The 25,000-nt window shown below is 49.1% G+C and overlaps 1 protein-coding gene across 1 annotated transcript in view; it reads right to left on the minus strand.

The window, feature by feature from the left end:
• Window positions 1–25,000, minus strand: part of SLC24A4 (solute carrier family 24 member 4) — a 247,878-nt gene that overhangs the window by 48,072 nt on the left and 174,806 nt on the right. Inside the window, exon 15 of the mRNA XM_078765934.1 lies at window positions 15,937–16,049. Coding sequence (XP_078622060.1) covers window positions 15,937–16,049 — 113 coding nt within the window. The remainder of the gene's footprint in view (window positions 1–15,936; window positions 16,050–25,000) is intronic.

Consider the following 25,000-nt stretch of genomic DNA (forward strand, 5'->3'; position numbering starts at 1 on the left):
ACTTATGACAGTATCTGAACTAAGATCAAAATTCTGCTCTGTCAGAGGGTTCTCTTGAGAGCTTGACAGGCAGAGCGTATGTACATGGCAGTGACGTCATTACTTGCGCTCATTGAAAGCTGGAGAACTGCACATATATTTGGATTGGTTTGCTCCCGGCTGCATCCAGGGGATTCCATATAATGAGTGGATACCAGAGGTAATGTGCCATGTGGCAGATGGCACTTATCGCTCCCATTAAGGTACAGCATAGCTGGATGGGATACCTTAATGGCGGTTCACCACTGATGGTATGAAATCGCAAAGTAACTGGTATATAACCGAAAGGTTTTCAGAGTCATAAGTGTATGCAGTACTCACTGCGTTGCCCTGATGAGCCCCAAAAGGGCGAAACCAGGTCGGTAACTGTGAGTTTTACATACACTTATGACAGTATCTGAACTAAGATCAAAATTCTGCTCTGTCAGAGGGTTCTCTTGAGAGCTTGACAGGCAGAGCGTATGTACATGGCAGTGACGTCATTACTTGCGCTCATTGAAAGCTGGAGAACTGCACATATATTTGGATTGGTTTGCTCCCGGCTGCATCCAGGGGATTCCATATAATGAGTGGATACCAGAGGTAATGTGCCATGTGGCAGATGGCACTTATCGCTCCCATTAAGGTACAGCATAGCTGGATGGGATACCTTAATGGCGGTTCACCACTGATGGTATGAAATCGCAAAGTAACTGGTATATAACCGAAAGGTTTTCAGAGTCATAAGTGTATGCAGTACTCACTGCGTTGCCCTGATGAGCCCCAAAAGGGCGAAACCAGGTCGGTAACTGTGAGTTTTACATACACTTATGACAGTATCTGAACTAAGATCAAAATTCTGCTCTGTCAGAGGGTTCTCTTGAGAGCTTGACAGGCAGAGCGTATGTACATGGCAGTGACGTCATTACTTGCGCTCATTGAAAGCTGGAGAACTGCACATATATTTGGATTGGTTTGCTCCCGGCTGCATCCAGGGGATTCCATATAATGAGTGGATACCAGAGGTAATGTGCCATGTGGCAGATGGCACTTATCGCTCCCATTAAGGTACAGCATAGCTGGATGGGATACCTTAATGGCGGTTCACCACTGATGGTATGAAATCGCAAAGTAACTGATATATATATATATATATATATATGTATATATATATATATGTGTATATTGTTACAGACACGACTTTGATGTTAAGGTGGGCCGAGCGGAATGGCCGTCGTGTCCGCACAAATTACCCGACTATACTCGACGTTGACGAAGCCGCGCCACGCTGGCTCAATAAGAAAAAGAAGACACCCGGCTGGGTTATAATGACACAATACGACACCAGGGGTTCAGTTCTCAAGACCTCCGGGGGAGGTTATATTAAGGCGGAAGGTTAGATTACAACTACAAGAGGGACAGCATAGAAAGACAGGCACTTAGACACACTCTTATATTAACCCTAGACAGACCACAGATAAACGGGACAACGCTGACTCACACGGGGTTTGATGGCTAGGAAAGGCAGATAGCGATGGCTCAAGGTGCACTCTTGGCTCAAAGCAGGGTACACGGTTCGGTCCAGAGATGCGGGGAGGTCTCGTCGCAGCGCTCAGAGGTGGCGTCTTGTCGTCTCAAGCTGGGGGCGCATCTGACGTCACATCCGGCGCGTGGCCGCGTATATCCGGCGGGGAGTGACACGCCCTCGGCTCGTTAGCTCCGCCTCGTGGAATCGGCACGTTGCTTCTCATTGGGTGCGTGCGGGGGGGGTTACTGGCTCCGCCCCCGACGAGGAGCTGACAGCCAGCCCCTTCGGGGTAACCCCGTGGAGCGCATGGTCTGGAGCTAATCGAGCCGGTGTGAGGACGCATCCTCCCCCGCTCCGCCGCCATCCCCTCTGTTGTTGTTGTAATTGTTGTTGTAGTTGTTGTTATTGTAGTTGTTGTTGTTGTAGCTGTAGTTGTTGTTGTTGTTGTTGTTTGGGGAAGAAGATGGGAGGAGGTATGGGAAGGTCCTAAACTCACTACTGGTGCCATATAATCACATTCTGGTGCAACGAAGAGTCATAATTAATGGAAACGAGGCCTTAACTGACATAGATTAAGAATAACTAGGAAGATGTCCGAAAGTTGTCTACGTGTGGTGCGGTGGACCTGGGCACGACATTTAATGGGGGAATAAGGGGAAGGTCGGCTCTACTGATTGTTATTTACATGCAATGGGACTAGGGAATGGGGGACTGGGGAAAGTTGGGGAGTATTGGAGAAAATAGGGGAATATTTACAAGCGGATATGGAGGCCAAATTCCATATTCGCAACATTGCACCCTTCTCTACCCTCGGGGCGTCCCGACCCGATAAATTTTTACCTACTTTAGTGTGGCACGCAATGTAGTTCCCTCTACTATTAACTCTACCCTGAGTGCGACAGTTTTACAGATATTCACAAATGAGTAAATATGTCCCCCTGCGACGTTGCACCCTTCTCCTCACAGAAACACACCCACAGGATAACCGAATCCGGAAAGAATTCTCAAACTAAACATACAGCCGGTAGGGAGCATTATTTACAAGACTACGCTGATATCTACACTACGATCCAGGACCTGTTTTTGGAGGAACACATGCAGATGTTATGCATAGAGAGAGCGCGCTTGCCAACACCGATACACCAACCCACGAGTGCTCTGTGGCCGACGGCCTTTAATAACGTGCAGAGCACCCTTTCCCAGCATCAAAAGCACCACCCCACCACACAGTCAGCACCATCCGGTGCAGTCACCATTGTTCATTGGAATAAAAATAAATTCGACAACCCCTAACCCTGCAGGTGTCTCTTGCTCTTCTTGTGGTGCACTTGGTGGTGTTAACAGTGGTTCACCTTTATGGCATAGGTGCCACGTTGCCCATAGGTCCTTCCACGGGTGGTGCTTGGCCGCAAAAGAGCTGCGGTCCATTGTGGGTGGCCACAAACATTGCGGTCCATATGGTGTATCGATCCAGGCAGCCAACAGCGAAAGTGCAGGCCCACAACTGCGTAGCCAGCACCTCTCTCTCCTCTCTCTCTACCCCAAAGCCAGATCCTCGGAGGTGGGAGACAAAAGAAGAAACAAGTGAGTAAGGTGGTAAGGGCGCAAAAGTGCACGCAATATAAGGTAATGCACACTGGGGGCACATGGGAACCAGGTGAGACAGGTACGTTCCTATCGTACGCCCCCCCCCCACCAGGTAACCTACATGGCCCCTCCCTTACCCCTTACTGTATCCACAAAACACAACACTACCCATAAACATCTTCTTTACAAATCGACAAACATCCCTACTGTCTTCCCCGTTCCTCCCATAAACCAAATTCGTCTTCTCTCCCTCCTAACCAATCAAATTTGCCATTTTCAACTCTCATCAAAATTTGCCATCTCCAACTGCACATCAAAATTTGCCATCACCAATTCATCATCAGTCCCTCCTAGGGAGGGAGAGATGGAATCACCCCAATGTCTCATCCACGTCGTGATGCGTCTCACAAATCCACAGCAATTTCATTTCCTGCACAAAACAAAGAAAACACAGGTGTGGAGTCATCATCATCACCACAGGCAAGTGGCTGCGTATGGTGCGACAGGTTCATCAATCCTAACTATCTCCTAAATGACTTTAACAACTTTACACTACCCGGGGTCTTTCTCCGGCCAAACCATTGGCCCTCTTACACTATGGGTTCTAAAAACCAATTCCCATTGGCCAAACTGTGGTGCTCTTCAATTTGGGGTCTCACTCCCCCGATTCATCTCCCGGTGCCCTCGTACAATTTCTGGGCTGCGACGTGTACCTCTCCCAGTGGGTCTACCCACCTGCACACCTCCACCACTGCAGTTGCCTCCGAGCTTACCTGCTCCTTACCCTAACCTAACTACCAGGGGAAGGCCCTCTGGCTCTCTCCCCACTCCGTGCCCTCTCTGGCACTGGGCTGCCCGATCCACACCCGGGATCCTCAGGCACCCACTCACAACTACCGGCTCCCAGAGCCCACCTGCGGCCTCACCTGGCCGACATCCTCACAGTGGTGGAGTGCTCAACCAACTACACACACTAACAGGCTACACGCCCAGCCATTTCCACAACACTAATGCACCCATCCACAACACCATTCTGCAACCGCACCACAAATGCCAATATCCAACCACAATTTACCTGCACCCTCTACCTAACACTTACACTACCCGCCCCGGGTGCTCGTGAAAGGGGTCCACTCTCCCCCATCCACACCTTCGCACCATGCACACCACTCCGTACCACTCACTCCAACTCTCTCCACACACCTGTACCTGCACACCTGTGCTCTCACACCTGGTGCCACCTGCACCCTTCTCTCCCCAAGCGCATTTGCGCTGATCCACAACACTCACTACTCATACACTGCTCCACACACCTGTCCAGTTGCACACCTGTGCAATCACACCTGTTCCATCCTCACACACACGGCATCATCTCAGCTAACTACTCCCTTCTGAAACTTGCGCTTCCCAGTCGTCCCTTTAACTATTGCGCTCCCACGTCATTATCATCCATACTAATCTACCTGCGTCCCCACTACAGGTATCAGTCACTAACTAAACTTAACGTTACCTAATGTCATCTTCTCTAGATCCCTACACACAATATCCTAACCCACCCGGGCTAGTTTTCACTGCCATACACCCCATAAGCTATTGCTCCTTTGCCCCCCCACATGGGAAAGGTGGCAGGGATGCCACCCTCTCCCACCGGGCCTATCGCTCCTCAATCCCCCAGTCCTCTGGCACTAATAAGCCCCCCTTATTCAGAGGTACTGGGTCCCGCCTCGGCATCTAAAGCCGAGGCGATCCACGGGGGCGCCTGCTCGCCGGTGTAAGGTCTTATCCGGTCGGCGTGGACGATCCGAGGGAGGGCTCGTGGCCCCATTTTGATCTTAAAGACCACGTCACAGATTTGCGACAGGACGACTCCTGGGCCTTGCCAGGGGGAGGTGAGTTTTGGGCACCTTCCCTTCCGCCTCCGGGGATTAAAGAACCAAATCTTCATCCCCGGAGCGTATTGACTCCCCTGGCTCCGGTCGTCGTACCTGCGCTTCATCTTTTCCCCCGCCAGATGGAGTTGGCGGCGGGCGAAGGCATGGACTAGCTCCATGCCTTCCTCTAGGTGACGTGCGTACCCCTCCCTCGGCGGGTTAACCACTGTGTCTGGCACGGGACCGCATAGCAAGTCGGCGGGAGCCCGTAACTCCCGCCCATACATAAGCAACGCTGGACTGCATGCGGTGGCCCCGTGCTGGCTGGTTCGGTAGGCCATGAGCAAGTAAGGGAGATGTTCGTCCCAGTCATCCTGACGGGTGGTGGTGAACAGTGCCAGTTGTTGGATTAGAGTTCGATTGAATCTTTCCACCATCCCGTCAGATTGAGGTCTTAAAGGCGTTGTCCTGGTTTTTCGAATTGACAGGAGACTGCACACATCTTTTAGTAATTTGCTCTCAAAATTTCGTCCCTGGTCGGTGTGCAACTCCTGTGGAATCCCATGCCGGCACACAAATCCTTCCACGAAGGCCTGCGCTACCACCCCTGCTTCTTGGTTGGGGAGGGCGTAGGCCTCCGGCCACTTGGTGAAGTAGTCCATCACAACGAGGATATACTTATTACCTTGGCGGGTGCGGGGCAGCGGTCCTAGAATATCCATAGCCACCCGCTCAAGGGGGGCCCCCACCTGATGTAATTGAAGGGGGGCCCTCATCCTCCGTGCTGGTCCCTTTTTGGCAGAACAGGCGTCGCATCTCCGACACCAGTCCTGTATGTCGCGCCCCATATTCACCCAATAGAACCTCCGGCGGACCCGAGATATTGTCTTTGTCCTGCCCAAATGGCCGCCGGAGCGGGTACCATGCACCTGTTGCAATATGACGTTCTTGAATTTGTCAGGGACTATCACCAGCCAGGAAGTTCGATCAGAGGGAACCTCCACCCACTTGCGATACAAGATGTTGCCTTTCAATTCCAGGGTCTGCCACTGAGCCCAATATGCCTTTGTTTGTGCCCCGAGGGGGGTGACCTCTTCCCCCTTTGGTCTTTGCCCCAATTTGACCCATTGGAACACCGGCCCCAGAACAGGATCCTCCTGCTGGGCCGTGCTCCAAGCCAACTCTCCAAATTCCTCGTCCGCGGTTAGTGGCAAAATTGGCCCTCTCACCCGGGTTGCCCGGACGACGAGAATCGGGGCGGAATCGCCCAATTGCTCCCTCTCCTCGTGTCTCGCACAAAATTTACAGTTTTCCCCCAGACAAGGACGCCGAGAGAGTGCGTCCGCATTACCATGGGCCTTCCCGGCCCTATGGGCCACATCAAAATCGTACTGCTGCAACTTTTCCAACCACCTTGCAATTTGGCCCTCCGGTTCCTTGAACCGAAGGAGCCATTGCAAGGAGGAATGGTCAGTTCTAACCAAAAATTTCCGCCCGTACAAGTACGGGTGGAAATGGTTCATGGCAGCCAGCATAGCCAATAACTCTTTGCGAGTGACGCAATAATTTCTCTCGGGCCTACTTAAGGCCCGACTATAATAACCAATCACTCTCTCCACGCCCTCCTGTGTCTGAGACAAAACTGCGCCCAATCCTTCCTGGCTCGCATCCGTGTCCAGGGTAAATGTCCCGTCACTAGTGGGGTAAGCTAGAAGGGGTGCGGATGTTAGACACCCCTTCAATTTTTGGAAGGCCTCGTGGCACTCCCGTGTCCAATTAAATCGCGTCCCCTTCTCCGTAAGCCGGTGGAGGGGACGGGCCAACTCCGCAAATTTCGCCACAAAGCGCCGGTAGTAGGAGCAGAGTCCCAAAAATCCCCGCACCTCTTTGATGGTACGTGGTGCGGGCCACTCCTCTACCGCTTTAATTTTGTCTGGGTCTGTTTTTACCCCCTCGCGGCCAATCACGTGACCTAGATAGGCCACCTCTCTTGCAAACAAAGTGCACTTACTCGGGTTCAGCTTCAACCCTGCCTGTCTGAGGCACCCGAACACCTGGTCCAAATTAGCTAGTGCATGGGGGAACGTTTGGGCATGTACCAGGACGTCATCCAGGTACACCAGGCATGATTGCCATGGCATGCCGCCTAGTACATGCTCCATCAATCTCTCAAAGGTGGCGGGGGCGTTACACAAACCAAACGGCATCACAGTAAACTGATACAGTCCCTTACCTGTGGAAAATGCCGTTTTCTCCTTCCCTGCCCTATCCATCTCCACCTGCCAATACCCACTCTTGAGGTCCAAAGTTGTGAACCAATTTGAGCCCGCAACGGCATCGAGGGTGTCATCAATCCTTGGCAGGGGATATGAGTCCTTGAGTGTCACGTTGTTTAGCTGGCGATAGTCCACGCAGAACCGCGTGGTCCCATCCTTCTTTTTGACCAGCACAACAGGTGACATCCAAGGACTTCCCGAGGGCTCGATCACACCTGCGTCGAGCATTTTTGCAACCTGCTCGTCAGCTTCCGCCCTCTTGCTCCAAGGGAGCCGTCGGGCGGCCTGACGAATAGGCCGGGCCTCACCGGTGTGGATCTGATGTTTCACCAGGCCCGTACGTCCAATATCCTCGGTGGACAGGGAGAAGAGGTCCAAATGGGACCCAACCAGTTTGTGTAAGGCCTCCCTCTGGGTACCTCCCAACTCTACGCTACTACGATTTACCATCTCGCAAATGGGATCGGGCCAATTCCTACTTGTTATTGAAGGCTCCCCCCGGGGTCGGCTCGGCTGGACGTTCTCGCCCCTCACTGTCGCGACTTCCTCAACTGGGGTGCAGCCAGCTACCCTCGTGCCCCTTACTATAGTGCGTGGTTCTGTACTCACATTTACTACTCGGACGGCCACTACCGGTCCGTCCGTTTTTACAAGGGTGCGGCCCACGATTAAACCCGGTATGGACTGCGCTGCCACCGGTTCGACCAGGCCGCAGGACTCCTGCCATGTTGGGCGAGCTGCCCACCGGGCCGGCACTATCGCCTCGGCCCTTGGGGGGATGGTCACGGCCTCGGAAGCCTCCAGCTCCGCCCTCTCGGCCGTGCTCACTCCCCCTAACGGCAGCTCTTCTACTCCCACCTGCAGGATCCCCCGGCACAAGTCGATTTTACAACCGCTGGCAGTCAACAGGTCCAACCCTATTAAACATGGGTCGCACACCTCCGCCACCCAAACATCTATCTCCCTCCTTACCGACCCTAACTTGAGGGTCACAGAACCACGCCCTATGATCGGGGCCGTTACCCCGGTAGCAAGCTGCAAACTATAATTTTGCAGGCGCTGGATCTTATCCCAGCCACCTGCGCTCGAATCAAGGACCACAGGGCTGATGATCGTGGCGCTAGCTCCTGTGTCCACTACGGCGTCTACCCCCACGCCGGCAATTTTGCATCTAATTGTCAGGCTACCGGTTCCAATTTGGCCACAATAAATGACCTGTCGCGTCAATGAGGGCTCTCCTCCATCCTCTGCTGCCGAACACCGCCCTACGTGCCCGACACCTTCTAGTTTCCCGGGGTCTGGCGGGGGGGTGTCTGGGGTCGGCTAACCCGCTCCCCCCTGGGCGGAGTTGAGGACCTCAACTGCCGGGGATCATCCCGGCGCGCGTTTCGACAGTGCCGCGCCAGGTGACCCAGGCGGTTGCAGGTATAGCACCTCACCTGATAAGGTGCTTGCCTCCGGAATTCCAAATTCCCCCCCCTGTAGGTCCGAATTGGATTACCCGCTCGTGGTCCACCGCGGGCCACCTCCGTGGCCGCCTGCCATGGTCCAGGTCCCGCCAGGCGCTGGTCCACCAGCCTCCGGACCATGCCCGCCAGGTCAGGACCCACGTCGGGGGCGGGTCCCCTAAGGGGTCCGCCCTCCATCGGGGGTCCCACCTGGCGGACCGCCATTGCGAGACGCTCGCCCCCTCGGGCCAGGGGCCTCGCTGCTTCCCAACGGGCCGCAGCGTCAGCCGCCTGGCTCAGAGTCTGCGGGCGCCACATGGCGAGCTGTTGCCGGAGCTCAATATCCGGGAGGGCCTGGATAAAATGGTCCAGCGCCAGGCTTTCCCGGGAATCCGCTGCCATGCTAGCATGTGCGATCCCCACTGCGCGGCGAATGTCGTGGGCAAGTTCCCCGATGGCTTCCTGGGGCTTGCGTTTTCGCAGCGCGAGCTGAGCTTTAACAAGCTCGCTCTGCTGTTCTATGCCGAATCGATTAATTAGGGCGTCGCGGAGGGCTGGCAGGGTGAGAGCACCCGCTGGTAATGCCGTCAGCACCTCCGCCGCCGCGCCGCGCAATGCGGCCACCAGGTGTACTCCACCTTCGTCCTCACCCCAACCGTTGCCCTTACACACACAGTCGAACTGCGCCAGGTACGCGCGTAGATCACTCTTGCCGTCATACGGCGCGAGTGGGACCTTGTGGGACCACCTCGTATGTGAGTCGTTGCCCGCCTGCCGGACCCCGTGCGTCGCCCCTTGCGGGGTCAGCGCGGGGCCGAACCGGCCGGGCCCCCACAGTACACTACCCCCAAGGGGCTCTCGTGCCTCCCCGGTCCCTCCAACAACTACCCCTGTTGGTGTCGATGCATGGGTCACACCTCCGCAACCCGCTACCCATTCCATACCACCACCACCACAACCTTGCTCACCCACACCTCGCACCTCTCGTTCCATACCCTCCGGACCAGCCATACACCTCACTCTTGGCCTCTCACGAACATCCGGGTCTATCTCGACCCCCAAGCTTATTAAATCACCTGGCGCATCATACGCACGACCATATTGGTCACCACTTACACCGGGTCCTCTTTCTCTTCGCTTCTCCTCCATCACCTGCGAATCCCTCATCCGGTTAATGAGCACATCATCACGATCCGAACACAGACTCTGGACCAATTCTTTTACCTCCTCTTTTATCTCTTTCTTATCCTCTCTCCGTCGCTTTTTAATTTCGCTCACCCCTTCTTCCACTTCTTCTAATTTTTGCTTCATCTCCTTCATCTCTTCGTGCGCCCCTTTAAGTTCTTCCTCTAACTCCACTTTATTTTTTTCTATGTGCTCCCGCACCTCCCGCTCTTTAACCTCCATTACCTCTACCACCTTGTCCATTTTCCTCGTCAGGTCCTCATGTACCGTCTGACACTCTTTTTTAATTACCCCTACGTCCTTTTTCATCTCCTTCTGTGTCGATTTTAAACCCTCTATTACCGCTGTGTTCTTCTTTACCTGGTCCCCCAACTCCTTTTGTCCCACTGTCAGTTGTTCTACTCCCAGCGTCAACTCCTCTATACCACCTTGCAATTTTACAGTCCCCTTTCTCACCTCTTTCTCCATGCGCTCCTTACAGTGCCTCACCTCCTCGCGCACTCCTCCGACCTCCTCACTCACTCCTCTTCTGATCTCCTCTCCCATCACTTGCATCTCCTGCCCAGATGCCACCCTCATCTGCTCCATTTCCTCCCTGTGAGCATCCAGTTTGGTTTCTACCCCCATTCTGACCCCCTCTATCTGCTGCTCCATTTGTTTAACTTCCCTTTCCGCTTGGTCCCTCATGTCCCTCAATTTGCCTTCCATACTGTTTTCTAACCCCTCTAACCCATTTTTCACTCCCTCTATCTGATTCTCCTGGGCAGCCATTCTATTTTCTACCCCCTCTAACCCCTTTTGCATCCCTTCCATTTGATTCTCTTGAGCGGCCATTCTGTTTTCTACCCCCGTTAACCCATTTTTCACTTCTTTTATCCCGTTGTCTAACCCCTCAAAATTATTGTCTATCTTCCCAAATTTCTTGTCTAACTCCTCAAAATTATTGTCTAACCCCTCACTGGTACCCCTCGCTTCGTCCCTCATTACCCCCATTTGGTTTCCCATTACCCCCATTTGCTCACTCTGAGCCCTCGCTTCGTCCCTCATTACCCCCAATTGCTCACTCTGAGCATCCATCCGGTTCCCCATTACCCCCATTTGGTTTTCCAATCGCTCACTATTCTTTTCCATAAGGGCCGTCATTTGTATAAAAAAAAGTTCCAATCTTCCCAGCGGCGCTACTTCGGTCGCGGGCACGGTGACCAGCGAGGCGCCATTTTGCGCGCCCGCTTCTTCGTGCGTGACGGCGCTATTTTGCGAACCTGCCGCCCTCACTGCTTCGCTCTCCTCCTGTCCCTCATTTTGGTCCTGGATCGACCCTACCTCACTCTCCTTTACCGGACCCCAGCTGTCTTGATCCGCCATAGCGCGACTTGCAAAATTCGAGTTTCGTAAAACAAATCCAATTTTTTTTTTTTTCTTATAATTTCGTCGAGCGCAGTACGCGCTCCGAATCGATTTTCCCTCCCAAAATTTGGGCCTAATAAATTTAGTCCCGGGTTCGAATTCCACTCCTCGACACCAATTGTTACAGACACGACTTTGATGTTAAGGTGGGCCGAGCGGAATGGCCGTCGTGTCCGCACAAATTACCCGACTATACTCGACGTTGACGAAGCCGCGCCACGCTGGCTCAATAAGAAAAAGAAGACACCCGGCTGGGTTATAATGACACAATACGACACCAGGGGTTCAGTTCTCAAGACCTCCGGGGGAGGTTATATTAAGGCGGAAGGTTAGATTACAACTACAAGAGGGACAGCATAGAAAGACAGGCACTTAGACACACTCTTATATTAACCCTAGACAGACCACAGATAAACGGGACAACGCTGACTCACACGGGGTTTGATGGCTAGGAAAGGCAGATAGCGATGGCTCAAGGTGCACTCTTGGCTCAAAGCAGGGTACACGGTTCGGTCCAGAGATGCGGGGAGGTCTCGTCGCAGCGCTCAGAGGTGGCGTCTTGTCGTCTCAAGCTGGGGGCGCATCTGACGTCACATCCGGCGCGTGGCCGCGTATATCCGGCGGGGAGTGACACGCCCTCGGCTCGTTAGCTCCGCCTCGTGGAATCGGCACGTTGCTTCTCATTGGGTGCGTGCGGGGGGGGTTACTGGCTCCGCCCCCGACGAGGAGCTGACAGCCAGCCCCTTCGGGGTAACCCCGTGGAGCGCATGGTCTGGAGCTAATCGAGCCGGTGTGAGGACGCATCCTCCCCCGCTCCGCCGCCATCCCCTCTGTTGTTGTTGTAATTGTTGTTGTAGTTGTTGTTATTGTAGTTGTTGTTGTTGTAGCTGTAGTTGTTGTTGTTGTTGTTGTTTGGGGAAGAAGATGGGAGGAGGTATGGGAAGGTCCTAAACTCACTACTGGTGCCATATAATCACATTCTGGTGCAACGAAGAGTCATAATTAATGGAAACGAGGCCTTAACTGACATAGATTAAGAATAACTAGGAAGATGTCCGAAAGTTGTCTACGTGTGGTGCGGTGGACCTGGGCACGACATTTAATGGGGGAATAAGGGGAAGGTCGGCTCTACTGATTGTTATTTACATGCAATGGGACTAGGGAATGGGGGACTGGGGAAAGTTGGGGAGTATTGGAGAAAATAGGGGAATATTTACAAGCGGATATGGAGGCCAAATTCCATATTCGCAACAATATATATATATATGTGTATATATATATATATATATATATATATATATATATATATATATATATATATATATATATATATATATATATATATATATATAGATGTGTGTGTGTGTATTGTTTAATGATGCACCTGTGACTGTGATTGGTGAGGACAACAGATTGAGTCCCATTACAGCTGTTACTGCACGACCTAGGACCAACAAGTGCCATCTGCCCATGCCACAAGGACACTTTGTCTTCGCGCACGTTGCCTGATATGTAAACACAATGCTTACGTCAACATAAACAGTCATTGGGTTAATTTGCACTCGGGAATGGTTTTGAAAATTAAATATGTACTGACAATTGTGTGTGCCACCCAATTTGTATATAGCATGCCTTGCATCAACCCATGGATATGAAGATCTGTAGAGTCAAAAAGGCTTTTTTTTAGATGCCTGTGCCAGTGTGCCATGTCAGTGCCACATTTCAGAGGGGGCAGGGAGGGTGAATGATCCAAACGTGGATCGACATAAGTCTCTGCCTTTTGGCATCAGCATGTTCTTGATCCCCTTCCTTTTCCTTTTCCACCTCCCACTCCTCCTCCTCTGCCACCTTCCCCTCCTCTTCCTTTCCCACTATATATATATATATCGTATATATCGTGTCGTCATTTAGTGATGATGACTACATGGTAAATATCAACATGTCTCACGTTATCTTTTGTTGCTGCGACAATTAAAATAATAGTATGGATATGACCGTGGCACAAAACTAGTGATGCAGAAGAAAACCAGATGGTATGTTCATAGAAAACTTACTGGCCATCCCCTGCTCTGTGGGGGAAAAATGGCCTCTAAAGGTGGTTCATTCATAGAATACTTACCCTGCCCAGTCAACTTGGTGCGAACCAACTCTTTTGTTTTTTAACATTTTTTTTCTTCGATCCAATATGGCTGCCAGACCACGTGAGCGATGACATCATAAATTTATATTCTCTCAATAATTGTTGCATAGATCACTCTCAATACATTTCAAACTGATCAGACTAAGCGTTGTCCCTGTCGAATTATGACATCATAATTATGGCACCAATCACGTCATTGTTAACAACACCTATTCCCCATATGGAGTTCTTTTCAATGAACCATGTTTCAATTTTTTTCATGGAGCGGTTTTGGAGATATAGAGGTGCAACATTTTTCAGTTTTTCAAAGATGTCGCCTGTACCACATGACCTATGAGATCATGACTATCATTAAAATATTCTAAAGGAGGAGGCGCTCTTATGGTCAAAAAATGTCGTGTCCATCAGACCAACAGTTGCTGAAAATAAAAATTAATAATGATCGGATGGATAAGTCTTGTATTTGTCGAATTATGATGTCATAACGAAGGCACTGATGACATCATCATTAACATATCTTATTCCCCAAGGGGAGTACTTGACAATGAGCCATGTTTCAATTTTTTTTCCCAATGAGTGGTTTCAGAGATATAGAGTTGCAACTATTTTCGATTTTTCCAAGATGGCGCCTGTACCACGTGACATATGACATCATAATTATCATTAAAAATATTATACAGGAGGAGCCGCTCATATTCTGAAATTTTCTTGTCCATCAGACTAATAGTTGCAGAGGAATATATTTTTTCATACTGATCATATCTGGCGTTGTACTTGTGGAATTATGATGTCATAATGAAGGCACCGATGACATCATCATCAACATATCTTATTCCCCATGGGGAGTACTTGACAATGAGCCATGTTTCAATTTTTTTTCCCATTGAGTGGTTTCAGAGATATAGAGTTGCAACTATTTTCAATTTTTCCAAGATGGCGCCTGTACCACGTGACATATGACATCATAATTATCATTCAAAATATTATACAGGAGGAGCCGCTCATATTCTGAAATTTTCTTGTCCATCAGACTAATAGTTGCAGAGGAATATATTTTTTCATACTGATCATATCTGGCGTTGTACTTGTGGAATTATGATGTCATAATGAAGGCACCGATGACATCATCATCAACATATCTTATTCCCCATGGGGAGTACTTGACAATGAGCCATGCTTCACTTTTTCCCATTCAGCGGTTTGGGAGGCACTCCTATGGTAAAATTTTGTGCCAATCGGACCAAGAGTTGCTGAGAAAATGAATTTTAAAAATGCAGACACGTACGAACCCGAATGCTTAACCCTGCTTTTCGCTTCGGACATTAAATCCACCAATATAACTTCAGAAAGAAGAAAAATGAATCCACCAAGATTAGGGGAAGATTATTTGCATCTGCTGAAAAGGTTAATAAAGCCTGATCCACGACACCAAGATCATCCAGAAGGAGGGCCTCAACTGGGATGGAAAAGTTGGTTGAGCCCTGGGAAAATTGCATTGAAAAGGATGGAATTCGTGAGGGGAATAACGATGTAGAATACTGTGCCAATCATATGCTATATCCATTATGTTGGTGGGATGGCACATTGGCACATCATTTTGGATGACCGGCATCGAAGCCACCTGAGCATGGTGTCCCAGCATTCCGTCCCAGTTTGAAAACCTATCGCAAGCAGGTAATGCAATTCTCTCGATGTCATTCGGCAGGTATTTTGATGGAGCCACAAGTTTATTATGTCATGTGGAGCGCACCAAATGTGAAACAATCCCTGAAATCTTACTTAGATCAATAGCAACAGAAAACTAGAGTTCATAGAACACCTTAACCCACGCAGTCTCGAGAAACAAGGATATGGGCGGGGTCTGTGAGCGGCAAATACGATTGGTCGAGACGATGTAAAATGCCATAATATTTTGTCCCAGCACTGCTGACGGAAGGGTTTTGAAAGCGTCAATAAGACGATTTGTGTTCAAGTATGTATAATTTAATCGAAATAAAATAAATATTTTAATAGTCGTATAATTTTTGATTTTTTTTAGGTTTACTGCTGTTGACACGGTGTCTTTTTCACCGCCTCATCTAACATTCATTAGTTATCCGTAACTGTTGTTTGTGTCCTTTATAACATCCTTAAAAACAGAAATTATCCTGTTTGGAATGATTTTGGAGAGAGAGAGAGAGAGAGAGGAGAGAGAGAGAGAGAGAGAGTAAAATAATGATCTCACTCGGTCTTTGCGCACGTGCGATCGGGACAAATTCAGAGACAAAGTACTGCTAACGAGTACCGACAGGTTTGTATTCTGATTCGTGTACAAAATATAACCTTCAATTTAAATCAAGTTGCTTCTCGATCATAAACCGACGTTTGTGGACTGACGGACGGACGGACAGAATGATCCAATTATTGCTTAACCGCACTTTTCGCTCGGCGTGCGCGGGATAATAAGAAGGCAGAAGTGAAGAACTTTAGTACTCACAGTGGATCCGTAATCAACAAGAAGTGTCTGCACGACCCAGGGCAAACCCAAGCCGATGAGGATGTCAAAGATGTTACTTCCATTGGAGTTTGATATCGCCATATCGCCCATACCTGTATGTTCCGGAGGGTGAGAAGGAATACATGCAAGTTCCATAATCAGGGCAAGGTTGCAGAGTGTGACTAGAAGCAGGTTGGTTCTTAACAGGTGATACATATACGAGGTCATCTTGCAGCCACAATAATTTGTATTTTTCTTCTTCGTTTGTGCTGCGGGGTAGCATCATTGGCTGAGGGTGCTGCTGTGCCGCTGATGCAGTGCCCTCTGCTGGTCAGGATAGGATTTTGTTATTTTGTTCATGGTGCTGGAGATGTCTCACCTACTTGTTGCGAAGGACACCGTGGGATCTATAACGTCCACTAACTAAGGCAGCAGACGGGATACCCAGTTTAATTCTTCCATCCGAGGGATGGCACACACCTTGATGCATCACCTGCTCGTGGCTCGGTTCAAACCCAGGCTACACAAGCTAGAGGCGAGTGTGCGTTCCTCCAGGCCATCCTGTCAGGTGAATAATTTGAATGACGATGCTAATAAAAGTTCACTTTTATATATTTAATTATCATGTCTGTATGACTAAACAAAAGGTACATTTACACCAAGGAATTGGAATGAGAGGAAATTTTGGCCTAACATTCCTGATGTTTTATTTTGTTGCTTCACTCTACCTTGAGCATTAGGTGCAAGCTGCTGTCACCCTTGGTGTCCAATCCGCTTGATTGAAAAGAACATTGGACACTTCCTTCTTATTGCATAGAGAAGAGGAAGTGGTTGCCTCTGTGTGGCCCCACCCCCGTACATCATTATACCAGTCGCAACTGCAAATGTCTCAACTTCCTGTTGCCCCTTCCTTTAGAAAAACAAATTCATAAACGTCCCATCATGAGATGAGTGAGCTTGAGAATGTTGCTAACCTTGAAAATAATCATGAGGCATTAATTAACAGAACAGGATACACGTCTCATGGAAATAAACGTTCTTTGAGGTACAAATGGCCTGTAAGACTGGCCGAGGCCTTTTTCCACATCCGCAATGCCAGGACCATTCTCAACAAGCGTCACGCCTAGGTCCCCCGTCGGTGAAGTGATGTGAGTTGACAAAGTGGAAGATGCAAGGCGGCCATCTTTGATTTTGACGTGGGTTGCACCCACACACCAGATTAGAAGTTGGTACTTCGCTTATTTTTCAAGATATTTCGCTCAAAATGTTCAGACATACATGGCGGCGGCCATCTTGGATTTTGACGTGGATGGCACCCACACACCAAATTAGAATTCGGTCCTTCGCTTATGCACGCACACACGTAAGCACGCATGCATGCACGCACAGACGGACGGACGCACACATGTACGCACACACGGATGAAGGGGAAACCATAGTGCCCCTTTCGCTCCGCGGTACGACGGGGGACAATAACCCAGAGCTCATTCAATTGGACTCTGATATCACCGACATCTGAAGTACCATGGAGCATGGCTCCCCACTCTGGGCAGATGCAGGTGCTCCCAATCAAGCAACACAACAACATGCATTTTAAAGGCCATTTTCCCTACTAGAGCGGGGGTTAGCTTTGCGGTCCCCATGACAATCTTCTCCATTTTGCCCTATTTTCTGCATCTCTCCTTGTTAACCCCCTTGCCCGCATTTCTTCTTCCACCATCTTTAGCCAAGTCTTTCTCGGTCTTCCCCGTCCTCTACTTCCTTCTACATTCATTTCCATCACTCTTCTCAACCAGTCACTTTCATCCTTCCTCAACACATGACCAAACCATCTCAACCTGTTCCTCTTCACAGAATCAATCACAGGCTCTATTCCCATCATCTTTCGCAATTCATCATTTGTCTTCCTCTCTCTCAACGATACTCCGCACATCCGTCGAACCATTCGCATTTCCACCCTTTCCAACCTTCGTTGCTGCTCTACGTTCATTACCCATGTCTCGCTCCCATAAATCATAACACTTCTCACACATGCAGCATACACCTTTCCCTTCAGCTTCAACGACACTCCCCTCATCATCAGCACGCCACTCAATTCCCGAAACTTCTTCCATGCACATCTCACTCTAGCAACCGTTGCCGAGTCTGATCCACCTTCTCCATTCAGCATGTCTCCGAGGTAGCAAAATGTTTTCACACCTTCCAGCTTCACGCCGTCTCCAAGATCCAACTCAACATTTCCTCCATCTGCAGCTCCCTCTGTGCACACCTTGCATTTGAATGTAGCTGCCACACTGGTTAATGACCCTCTCAGGCCACTACATTTTTGATGAACCCACTCAGCGCACATTGTACATTGAATGGAGTTCACTCCGACACCCTTCCTACACACAGCACAGGGCCACTTCCCAGTTCTTTCCACCTCACCACATGCTTTACCACTTGTCATCACCTTTGTCTTTCCGATATTCACCTTCAGACCTTTTGTCTCCATACATTCCTTCCACTTGTTCATCTTTTCCTTCAGTCCATCCATACTTTCCGCAATCAACACCAGATCATCTGCACACAACAACTCCCACGGTAAACCCTCCTTCACGTTCTGAGCCAGCACCTCCATCACAGCTACAAATAGTAGTGGACTTAGTACCGACCCCTGATGCACTCCAACCTTCACCTCAAACTCACCACTGTTCCCGTCATTCGTCCTTACAGCTGTGCACGCTCTTTTGTACAATGCCATCACTACTCTGATCAACCATTCCTCCACTTCTAACTTCCTCAATGCCCATGTCAATACTTTGCGTGGAACCCTATCGAATGCTTTCTCCAGATCAACAAACCCAAGAAACAACTTCTTTCTCTTCTCCATGTACTTCTCCTGCAACTGCCTCACAATCCTGGAGGCAATTTAGTCTGGCAATCGCTGCGTCTCTCAGCAGAAAATGGCGTCACGAGATCTGCTCCTCATCCCACTGCAGGTAAGTTGGTGGACTCTCAGGTTTCTATCGGCTCAATTAGGGCCTTGCCCTGCTCTCTTGTCCGTCGGTCCTGCCCCAGCCCACCAAAGTCAACCTATGGGCTCTTTCAGGATGAATAACTAGTCTTGCTGCTGAAGGCCCTTCAATGTGTGTTGGTGGACAGGTAGAACCATAGATGAAATGAACAGGACGTTGATTGAGGTGTGCTAACCGCCAAGCAAGGAGGAGCTGACATTTTCTGACAAAACATCAACTTCTCCCTCATTTCCACTGTGGTTGGCATACCCCAATCGATGTCTGCGGATTTCATGTATTATTGGTTCTCTCAGAACAACACACCTGGCTACCCTCCCCAATTTCAAGTTGAATTCCTTCACCCCTTTCTTCTCTCGTTTGTGGAAGTTATCTTCCTGTGCCTGTTACATTGTGCCCCCCCTTCATTTTTTGAAGTCACCTCATGCTCTCCCCCCATACTCACCCTCTTCTATCTGTAACTCGTCCGCTCATGCAAGGTGCTTGTTCCCCTTTGATCGGCCATCAGTCTGTGAACCTGTTGTCCTCCGTCATTTATCTTACTCCATGACCTGAGATTATTGGACACAATAAAGTCACGTGTTTTTGGCCCTGTCTCTCAATGGTGAAGAATCACTTAAAAATAAATAAAAAAGATTCGCATCCAGATCTGGATCTTCACCAAAATCGAATCAATTCGTCTTCGTCAGACAACTGACATTCCCACCAAGTTTTGTCCGAATCCATCCATAACTTTTTGAGATATCCTGCTCACATACAGACAGAGGTGAAAACACAACCTCCGTCCACCTGCAGGAGTGGAGGTAAGTCCTCGTGAGGAACCTTCTTTAGGGAAAACGTGACCTTGAATTGTGTTATGGATTCGTCACATCCGTTGTGGTGGTTTTCATCCACTGTAAACATTTTTGATTCCATGTACTATTATTGTTTTCAAAAGGTTTATTGTTTATGAACTGTTTTCAAAAGGTGAAAAAGTTAGAGTTAAAAGAAACCGGAAACCAGATCGGGAACCGGACGACGACGAAGAAAAAAAAGAAGGCGGAGCGAGTGGAGTCGGACAAGAAGGCCAAGCTGCTTTGAGGTCTGAGCGAACGTTGACGAACGAGAGTCACGAGTGAGCTTTGGGTTTCCCACGAAAGGGATTCCTGCGACAGAGTGGTTATCGCTGTGACAGATGAACCTGCGTGACAGGTTTTGCGGTGGATTCTGAAGAGAATCATCGTCATCATCGTCGTGCCGTTACGCCACGAGAGCGGGCCATCAGCCATTTTGACTCGCGCAGGACTTGCGCTTCGCTCAAGGTTTCATCTCGCTTCGACCATCTTCACCGCATTCAGACGTCGATCTGGTGTGTGTGTGTGTGTGTGTGTGTGTGTGTGTGTGTGTGTGTGTGTGTGTGTGTGTGTAACGTGGCTTTTGAGTGGAAAATCTGCGTGTCGCCGACTGTGAGCCGTAGAACGTCCATACCCGAGGGTGTGATTTCTCAGTCGCCTGGAGGGCGCCTTTGGATTTCCCAGTCGCCTGGAGGGCGCCTTTGCACAGCTTTGGCAGCAGGACTGTAACTGCCAACCCAACGGGATTCTGGTCTCGATTGGACATTGACCTGTCGATCGCTGGAGCGGATCGACTTTGGCTTGAAGCCGGGGATTAGAGACATTGGGGATGTTCTTGTTTCACTCACTTGGAGCACAGTGAGTTATATATTACAAAACTGATGGTACCATCATGGGATATTGATTGTACTTTTGATTCATATTATTGTTGTACTGTTATTCTTGTGTGATTTTAATACAATATTTGTTTGTTGGTAACAATTGGTGTGGCTTCACCATTGATCTTTGACATACAGAATAACACATTTTTCTGCCGTGACTCCTCTCGGGGCTCGGAGGTACAGCGTGACCAGGGGGCTTTTGAGTGGAAAATCGTAACAGGAGCACGTAACAGAAATTGGGTTGCTCGTCCGGGATAGAATAGAAATTGGAATTGAAATATTGGACATCCTAGAATAGAATCATCATATAATTGAAATTGGGGGCTCGTCCGAGAAATCGGGGGCTCGTCCGAGAAATTGGGAACTCGTCCAAAATTGGCCCAAATTGAAATTGGGGTCCTCGTCCGGGATTAAATTCTCTAACACTCGTCCGGGATAGAATTCACTAACATTCCCAAAATTCCCAAATTTGGAATTTTTCTAACATTCCCAAATTTTTCAAAAAATTGGAGAATTTTTGTGTGAAGGTTAACAGGTGTTAACTGATAGTCACCATGGTGTTTGACGCAGAAAAGTTTGCAGCATCCCCTAATGAGGCACAGTTCCTAGCATTAAAAAGATCGGAACTCTTGATATTGGCCAAACATTTTAACTTGGAGGTCCGAGCTCATATGAAGAAAGCAAAGATGCAGACATTGGTGGTAGAATCTCTGGTGGGACAGGGAACATGGATAGAGGTAGCCTTGGATTGGTTACCCGAGGAAAAAGAAAATGTGGAGCTCTGGAAAATGGAGATGCAACTGCAGAGCCAGGAAAGGTTAAAAGAGTTGGAATGGAAAGCCGAGGAGAGAAGAGCAGAGGAAAGGAGAGCTGAAAGAGAACTCGAGGAAAGAAGAGTAGAACAGGAACGAGAACTCGAGGAAAAAAGAGTAGAACAGGAACGAGAACTCGAGGAGAGAAGAACAGAGGAAAGGAGAACTGAAAGGGAACTCGAAGAAAGAAGAGCAAAGGAAAGAGCAGAGGAAAGGAGAGCCGAAAGGGAGTTAAAGGAACGTGACATGGAGTATCAGAAGGAAGTTAAACTCAAGGAGCTGGAATTAATGGGAGAACGGAGAGAAGTCGTATCCATGCCGGCTAGTTCGACAACTAGTCAGAACACCTGGGATGTTGGTAGGCATGTGAGGCTGGTTCCACCATTCAATGAAAAGGAGGTAGCCAAGTTTTTTTTACACTTTGAGAAAGTGGCTCAAATGCTAAAATGGCCTGTGGGGTCCTGGACTATGTTAGTGCAAAGTGTTTTGGTGGGTAAAGCTCAAGATATATTTTCAGCTTTACCGATTGACCAATGTGTAGATTATGAGAAAGTGAAGAAAGCCATTCTCAAAGCCTATGAATTGGTCCCTGAAGCTTACCGGCAAAAATTCCGGAATGCCAGGAAGAGGGAGAGTGAGACCCATGTGGAGTTTGCCAGAATGAAGGAAACCATGTTTGATCGGTGGTGTGATTCGAAGGGGATTGGGAAAGACTTCGAACTGTTGCGACAATTGATCTTGGTGGAGGAATTCAAACAGTGTGTCCACGTGGACATTAAAGTACATCTGGATGAAAAGAAAGTACCAGAGTTGTATGAGGCAGCAACCGTGGCAGATGACTATGCCTTGACACACAGGATGGGGTTCCACAAACCTAACTTCCCGCCTTGAGTTAGCCAGGGGAGTTATGGTAAATCCGGTGCGGAGAACAAATATTCATGGAGGCGGCCTCGAGATGACTATGGGGACAAATCTGATACCGCGACTTTTAGGGATCAGAAGACTACAGTTCCAAGACAGACTTATCTTTTGGGGGGCCCGAGGCAGACCACGAGTTTTTCCTCCGGGCCTACTTGCGCTTTTTGCAAGAAACCTGGGCATTTGATGTCCCAATGTTACGCCCTGAAAAGGAAAAATCAGGAGCGGAGTCAGACTAGTACAACTCCGAATGCATTGGCCAATGCGAGAAATCGTCCCTGGAGGACAGTGCCTTGTGAAGGTTCCCATGCCAAAGTTACGGCATCACAGAACGACCTTGTTCAAGAGGGTTACAAACCTTTTATTTCAGAGGGGTTTGTGTCACTGGATGGAGACTTGACTAACCAGAGACCTGTTAGGGTATTGAGGGACACAGGAACACACAATCTTTGATGCTTGAAGGCATTTTGCCATTGTCAGAGAAGATGGCAACTGGTGTTAGTGTTCTTTTACAGGGGGTTGGTGGCTATGTTAAAGCTCCACTTCATGTCATCCATTTAAAATCTGATTTGGTGTCAGGACCGGTCACCGTAGGTTTACAAGCCACTCTTCCTGTAGAGGGAATATCTTTTGTTATCGGGAATGATTTGGCCGGTGGTCAAGTTTCTGGTAATCCAATGTTTGTTGAAGAGCCTAGTATGGAAAATAACACCGCACAGTTAGAGCAGGAGATTCCGGGTATCTTTCCATCCTGTGCCGCGACTCGTGCTATGGGTAGGAAGTGCTCTGAAGAGAAGAGGAAGGTACTGACGTGACGCTTTGCACAGACACTTCTTGTCGAGTACCCTGAAACTAAGTGTCAGCACACACAAGTCATGAATGGAGGCAATGTTGGCAAGCTCTTTGTAGGTGGACTGAACTTCAACACAAGGGAAGATGTTCTGGACTCTGTCTTTGGCAAATATGGACCACTCTTGTTAGTGTTGCTGATAAAAGACAGGGAGACGCAAAAGTCGAGAGGGTTTGGCTTTGTCACGTTTGAAAACACAAAGGACGCCAAAGATGCAGAAAAGGATTTGCATGGCAAGGATTTGGATGGTCGGACCATAACAGTAGAGAAGGCAGGCCATGGGCGTCGAGGGGGCTACAGAGGAGGAAAACGTGGAGGTAGTTTCAGGGGTGGCTATGGCTCCCGGGGTGGGAGTAGTAGTTTTGGTGGTGGCCGCAGTCGAGATTACTATGGAGGCTCCCAGAGTTATGGCAGCTCCCAAAGGGATGATTATCAGGGTAGTGGCCGAGAAGGAGACCGCTATTCATGTGACTACAGCGACAAGCGCTCCAACCGTGATTATTATGAAAGTCAGGAAGAGTTTGAAGCACTGAATGCTGCGGAGCAGCCGAGCCAAGATTCCAAAAAGGATTAACCGTGAGCTCCACGTTCCTAAAGGCGTCCATGTAGTGAATACTTCCAGGCCTCACCACCCAACCACCATTAAACCTGGCTCTCAGCTCAGCCTCCTTCAAAAAGTGCTATAGATTTGCTTTGCTTTGGATTTTTGATCAACCCCTTAACCTTCATTCAAAAAATGAAAAATAAAAATCACAGGTTGATGAGATGGAGTTTGGCTTTGCAGGAGTTCCACTTGGAAATTGAGCATGTAAAGGGCAGGGACAATGTCGTTGCTGATGCTTTGTCCAGAGTGAACTAACTTTGGAAATTTCTGTTGGTTGTTTGGAAGTTTTGTTGCGTTATTTTTGGGAAATAATAATTATTGTTGCTCAGGTGAAATGATGATTTGGGTGTGAGTTTACTTATGTTTGTTAAAAGAGTTTTTGCCTGCAAAGAAAGTTTTCACTGTGTTCAATCTTTCTTTCTTGAGGGGGGGAAGTGTTACGGATTCGTCACTTCTGTTGTGGTGGTTTTCATCCACTGTAAACATTTTTGATTCCATGTACTATTATTGTTTTCAAAAGGTTTATTGTTTATGAACTGTTTTCAAAAGGTGAAAAAGTTAGAGTTAAAAGAAACCGGAAACCAAATCGGGAACCGGACGACGACGACGACGAAGAAAAAAAAGAAGGCGGAGCGAGTGGAGTTCGACAAGAAGGCCGAGCTGCTTTGAGGTCTGAGCGAACGTTGACGAACGAGAGTCACGAGTGAGCTTTGGGTTTCCCAGGAAAGGGATTCCTGCGACAGAGTTGTTATCGCTGAGACAGATCAACCTGCGTGACAGGTTTTGCGGTGGATTCTGAAGAGAATCATCGTCATCATCGTCGTGCCGTTACGCCACGAGAGTGGGCCGTCGGCCATTTTGACTCACGCAGGACTTGCGCTTCGCTCAAGGTTTCATCTCGCTTTGACCATCTTCACCGCATTCAGACGCCGATCTGGTGTGTGTGTGTGTGTGTGTGTGTGTGTGTGTGTGTGTGTGTGTGTGTGTGTGTGTGTAATGTGGCTTTTGAGTGGAAAATCTGTGTGTCGCCGACTGTGAGCCGTGGAACGTCCATACCCGAGGGTGGGATTTCCCAGTCGCCTGGAGGGCGCCTTTGGATTTGCCAGTCGCCTGGAGGGCGCCTTTGCACAGCTTTGGCAGCAGGACTGTAAC

Source organism: Myxine glutinosa, chromosome 11, assembly GCF_964187855.1.
Source record: "Myxine glutinosa chromosome 11, kmMyxGlut1.1, whole genome shotgun sequence".
Classification (NCBI taxonomy): Eukaryota; Metazoa; Chordata; class Myxini; order Myxiniformes; family Myxinidae; genus Myxine; species Myxine glutinosa.